Source organism: Rutidosis leptorrhynchoides, chromosome 1 (genome assembly GCF_046630445.1).
Source record: "Rutidosis leptorrhynchoides isolate AG116_Rl617_1_P2 chromosome 1, CSIRO_AGI_Rlap_v1, whole genome shotgun sequence".
Lineage (NCBI taxonomy): Eukaryota > Viridiplantae > Streptophyta > Magnoliopsida > Asterales > Asteraceae > Rutidosis > Rutidosis leptorrhynchoides.
This window is the reverse complement of record NC_092333.1, coordinates 9,038,596-9,044,957: the sequence shown is the minus strand read 5'-3', so window position 1 is coordinate 9,044,957 and position 6,362 is coordinate 9,038,596. Positions and strand designations below refer to the sequence as shown.

At 31.3% G+C, this 6,362-nt stretch overlaps 1 protein-coding gene across 1 annotated transcript; it reads left to right on the top strand.

The window, feature by feature from the left end:
* Nucleotides 1–1,870: 1,870 nt before the first annotated feature.
* On the top strand, nucleotides 1,871–5,843 carry LOC139856024 (expansin-B3-like). The gene is made up of 4 exons (XM_071845264.1): nucleotides 1,871–2,140; nucleotides 2,680–2,986; nucleotides 3,523–3,652; nucleotides 5,165–5,843. The coding sequence occupies exons 1-4, from the start codon at nucleotides 1,972–1,974 to the stop codon at nucleotides 5,360–5,362; spliced, it is 804 nt and encodes a 267-aa protein (XP_071701365.1). The 5' UTR covers nucleotides 1,871–1,971; the 3' UTR covers nucleotides 5,363–5,843.
* The last annotated feature ends 519 nt before the right edge of the window (nucleotides 5,844–6,362 follow it).

Below are 6,362 nucleotides of genomic sequence, written 5' to 3'. Positions count from 1 at the left end.
GACATGCATTTTTTGGGATGGCTGGTTTTAACAACGATATAAATGTGTTAAATCATTCCCTATCGTTTGATTCGCTTAAAAATATACAACTCCACCGTCGCCATTTGAAGTAAACGAAAACTATTAGCCGTTTGAAGTAACCTGAAGATCTCACGAAGAATATATGGAGGCTTTCAACAAACTTACGTGCTACAAACTAGTCGTTATCTATGTTAAATATTTTTTTGGATATTTATGTTATTGTAATTTTTGGTTTTAAGGTTTTTTATAATTAATTTTTTATTAGAAATTTTAAGTAATGTAACGTTTTATTAAAATTATGTAACATTATCTATATATCTAATAGACAAACCCCTGTAGCACTATGCATCAATAGTAATCATGGGTATTTTCGTCATTGCACTTTTTTTTGTCTCCAACAATAAAAGAAGCAACTATCATAAAAGAACCAACCCTTCAATTTTACCAAAAGATGTCGAAAAAAATTCTTTTTTACCAAAAAAAATCAACTAACCTTTTTTTTTTATCCTTTTCTTCCTCAACGATAAAGGAGGCAACTTTCATAAAAGGAACAACCCTTCAATGCTACCAAAAGATGTCGAAAAATATTTTTTTTACAAAATAGATCAACTAACTTTAAAAAAAAAAGAACGCTAAAAGAAGCAATTTTCACAAAAGGAACAACCCTTCAATGTTAGATGTCGAAAAAAATATATTTTTTTTTAACTCGCATTCAAAACGGAGCTCCCGGCGCGAAGCGAGAGCTCCACAACTAGTTTTAATTATTTTGTAAATGTATAGTATAAACGTATCTATTTTATTTAACAAAAATTCAAAATTAAATATCACGTTAACATAACTTCCCCAATAACATTCCCTACTACAACTCCTTTCAACCGTCATTTCATGTCAATGGTATAACGCCATTACACCAAAAAAAACTCACAAGTCAGCGTCATTACTGCTCGTGATCTAAACCACAAAAACTATCGATCTAATTTACTTTTTCTGATAGTATTATTTCGCATTCATCTGATGTGAAACAAAATAAGACATTGAAATTCGACCTAAAGACTTGGCACGTGGAGTAAAATAGTAGTAAATACTTTTGTTCTTTTAATGTTTAATATATGCATTTTTCCAGTCATAGAAAATTCAACTCAACATTTAAGTGTCACAAAACCCAAGATATACTAGACTTGGTAGTCGTTGCACACCATCAATTGCTCACATTCTTCCTCACACAATACCAACTCTTTCACACAATTCACAAACACTGTCCATCTGTATTTTGTTAACCCTTATGTTCGATTCATATGATATTCAAATTAAATAAAAATTGGTTATTTATAAAAGAAAAAAGAACTCTAACTATTAAGGAAAAAATATCAACAAAAAATAGAACACGACCACAACTTTTTCGGTAAATATATCATGCCTCATTTAATTAAGGAAAAAATATTAACAAAAATGGTCAACAAATAATGATAATCAGTTAATCACTAACCCCGATAAAGCATAAAGAAAATCAGGTTTAGAATCATCTAACACATCTTTTTAAAAATTAACCACAACTTACCAGTTAAATACACACAATCAAATGCCTTCGACCCGACCGACACACCATGAATAATAAACGGTCCAGATTTGACGCCTTAACTACCGTGGGTATCCACCACAACAATAGTACACAATGGCACGACCGTAAATAGGAAACTTAAATCAGGATAAAATGGAAATATAAACTACAATTTCCTATCCCTTTAAATAAAATCACAACCCGTGTTTATATTTGTCGCCTTTTTTTTAACTTCGTTATATACCTACACTCCCTCACACTGTGGAACTCACTGTCCTTCGTATTCCTTATTCTCTCTCTTTCTAAATTGTTTGTTAGTTTTGTACTAGTGTACTCCGCCACCGGCCGGAATTTTCTCCGACAAGGTGGTTGTAATTTTTTTTCTAACAACAATGGTGTTTGCTACAAACAATTTAACCTGCATTGTGCAAATATGTTTTGTTTCGATGTTGTTGTTCGCCGCGACGGTTACCGGTGGGCCCCTTGCCCACTCGGCTAGCCCACATTGGCTTCCGGCTACTGCCACGTGGTACGGCAGCCCTGAAGGCGATGGTAGCAATGGTAAGTTTTACTCTTTTATGGTTTTTTGGTTTAATTTTTATACATTAAGGTAGCGAATTTTTAGTGTAAATGTACGTAACTAACTTTTTATGGTAGGTAATTAAGGTAAAATTATATAATTACAATCACAATTGATACTGAAATATAAGTAGTACTCGTACGTTTTTATATAATACAATTGACTGACAATTTGGTCAAAAGGTTTGTTATATTTTGATATAGTTAACTTTTACATATTTATGTGATAAGTATATAAATTTAAATAAAAAATATAAATAATTTTTCATTTGTAGTTTTCCAAATTTTCATAAGGAATTCACCTTTTGCAATTTGTCATTTTATAGATATAAAATTGTATCCTTTTTTTTTTTTTTTTTTTAATTCATAACCAGTGTTAATTTCCTAAGCCTTTGAATATTTCTAGTAAAGGTGTGAATGAAAAATGAAAAAAAATCCTCTACAATTATAACTAGTGCTGCATGCTCCCACAACTTGTACAAATAAATTTATTGACTAACAATTTGACTCCATTCGCACAGGTGGCGCGTGTGGATACGGATCTTTAGTAGACGTAAAGCCATTCAAGGCGCGTGTAGGAGCAGTGAGTCCAATTCTGTTTAAAGGAGGTGAAGGATGTGGGGCCTGTTATAAAGTTAAGTGTTTAGACAAATCTATTTGCTCTCGGCGGCCAGTAACCGTTATAATCACCGACGAATGTCCCGGCGGTTATTGTTCAGGCGGGAACACGCATTTTGATCTCAGTGGTGCGGCCTTCGGTCGCATGGCGGTTGCCGGTGATCACAACCAGCTTCGTAACCGTGGTGTACTGAATATTATGTATCGCCGGTATTTTCGCACCCTTTTTTGTGGATTTTGTAAAATAACGGTCTTTTACATTTTTTTCGTCAGTTTTTTTTTTTTTTTTTTTCATCAGTTTGTCAGTTTGTGTTAAGATCTTTGTTACAGATTATGATATTAACAACAGGGGTTTAGTCTTATTATAGATGGTTGTAGACTACCCTATACTATTTATAAATGATAAAATAACCCCGTAAATTTTCATAAGTGAGTTGTTTTAAAGATTTTTATAACTTTAACCCTATGTCCTTAATGCTCATTAATATGTTGTACATATCAGGTTAATATTGACTTTTTAATAGCGATATGTACAAATCTTTTTTGCTAATGTTGTTAAACAAAACTTTTTTCATCATTAAATTACTACTAAAATACTTGAACATTTTCTTATTAGCTTTTGTAATGTAATGATGATATGTACTCTAATTAGAAAAACTAGATCTCCAAAATTCGTTTCGATTTTTTGCTTCGTCAAGCTTACAACTACAAGTTTTTAATTGTATCTTAACTTGTGTGAAATGTAGTACACCGTGCAAATACCCAGGCAAAAACATTGCGTTTCATGTGAATGAAGGATCAACAAACTATTGGCTTTCACTTCTAGTCGAGTTTGAGGATGGAGATGGCGATGTTGGATCGATGCATATTCGAGAGGTATATTTTATTTAACTTTCCTCTCAAAAAGATCACACCCACGAGAAAAGATATTATTAATTAATGTAAATTCTCTAATATAAAATACTAATCAAATTGGAATACAATTCTAGATTCCAAGTAGCATGTATATATAATGGGAGTTGATCCGTACATCACTTCAAATTTGCCATACACCACCAAATATATTATTTAGACAGTTTTACCCTAATTTTTACACATCAAATTTGTCATACACCACCAAATGAAGGGTATAAATGTCTAAATAATTTATTTGGTGGTGTATGGCAAATTTGAAGTGATGTACGGATCAACTCCCATATATAAAAGTAAGTTATGGGGAAAAAATGCAGAGGAATAAAGAAATGGGACAATGTGAGTTGTGAATCCAAACTTTACCGTGAATAATATAGCAAAAAAGAGTCAAAAGGAAGTACTTTTTTTATCAGCTTTATTTAAGAAAAACACAACACACACTTGCATAAAAGAAGCATGTTGAAATCTGAATGTGTCGGGTACAGAATACACACTCTTTTAAGTCTAATGTACAACATTTTATAGCTTATGGTACAAGTTGTTGAACCATTTTTTTTTGCTTTAAAATTGGTTATTTTGGGAGTTCTAGATCTCAATTAGAATTGAATAAGTACAACTTGATACATCTTGATATCTTATATTATATTGATGTTAATGTTAATTTGACTTTTTGAACCATGGTTTTAAAGCTTTCGAAACAATATATCTCCAAAGGGGATGATTCTAACACACACTTTTTTGATCCTCACACACCAATTTAAAGAAATGGGGTATTATTAGAAGAGTAAAAGGTTAAAATAGATGTGTGAGGATGAAAAAAGGGTGTGTTAGAATCATCCCCATCTCCAAATAATGATTGTTTAATGGTTTATTAACCAATTTAAATTTAATAAAGATAGTTAAAGTCGTTAGTGGTAGTTAATTTTTTATGAAGTATTTTCCTTTAGGTTGTTTGATTATTGATGGATGTCCCACTTACTATTCCAGCCAACAATTTCCCCATTTTTCTCTTCAATTATTTTGCACTCCCAAGTGCACTACCATCCATCCAATCAAATCATTTCATATATATCAGCTTTTATATTATCAAGAAATAATTAATTAATATTAATATATAGCTTGAAAATACATTTGGTAATTGGTATTTAGTATCGCATTCATTTTCTCCATGGTACTACTAAAGTATATATATTTTAATAACATTAAATATAAAATATTAATCAATAATAAACAATATCAATATGGGATCAAACAAATTAGGGCATAATTAAAGTATCATAAGTGGGCAATAATCCGTCTTTTGCTGGAAATTCAATATGGGATCAAACAATATTAGGTTGAAAACCCATTAATATGTCCTTCATTGAAAATGAAATTCGTTATGTATCTAAATTGAAATTTAAACCTTTTGCAACAAATATCCAACCTCATTTTAAACTTAATTCGCTAACAAATACTGTTAAAATTGTTGAACAGGCGCAATCGACCGATTGGCTAGAGATGAAGCATGTTTGGGGTGCAAATTGGGTGATCGTTCAAGGACCTTTAAAAGGACCGTTTTCAGTTAAGTTAACTACACTCTCCACTAAACGAACCTTATCCGCGAGAGATGTCATTCCTGGCAAATGGGCAGTTAAAGCTACTTATACCTCTCGTCTTAACTTTACCCCTTAACCAAAAATGCTTATCAAAGAGTTCGAATGTTATTTTCTACATGAAAATAACAAATAAACATTGTTTTTACCCTCTTTTAATTTGACATTCCAAAATAACAAGAAAGTAAATATCCATATTACCCTTTTCATCCTAGGGTCAAGAAGGTAATTTTAACCTAAGCCCTATGTCCCTATTACACCAAATGAAGCCGTTAGCCGTTGGTGTTTTTTCAGAGATGGAAAAGGAAAAAAGTAACCGTTGGGGTATGGGTATTGTTTGGCTTTCCATGTGGTATTTAACGTGTGTCTTCGTCAAGTGGTTGTATTGTAATTTAGTGATGTTTTTTAGGGTGTTTTGCAGCCCCTCTCAAAATGGAGAGTGAGCGCGCTTTTTTATTTTTATTTTTATCAAAGGGTGTATCGTTCTGGGGGCTTTTTGGTCTTCTGTGTAGGCGTGGGTGTGGAGTGTATGGGTTTGGTTGTTGCATGTTTGGATTAAATCGAACCTATAGAATTTTTTTTTAGTTTTTATTTTCTTTATCTTTTCTTCTTCTTATGTTCTACCAATTTATAACTCAAGATTTCACCAAACCTAAATATGAATTATCTTGGTAAAAAAAATTGAATTAGTAATAAATAAATCGTGAAAATAATTTGAATTTTAACTAAACATATATAACACAAGTTTTTTAAAATGAGATTGGCAAATAATAGTATATGTGACAACCCGGAAATTTTCGACCAAATTTAAACTTAATCTTTATATGTTTTCGACACGATAAGCAAAGTTTGTTAAGTTGAAATCTCAAGAATTTTAAACTTTGTTCATACATTCATTCAACCTTAACCAAGTTCCAACGATTCACGAACCATTATATAAATGGATATGATTATATATGTGTATAGATATGTATATATAATATATAGTTATATTAACTGAAAACGTTAACAAAGTATTAGATGTATAATACTTTACATAAACGTATTTGTTTCAATATAAGTTTATTATATTTATCGAC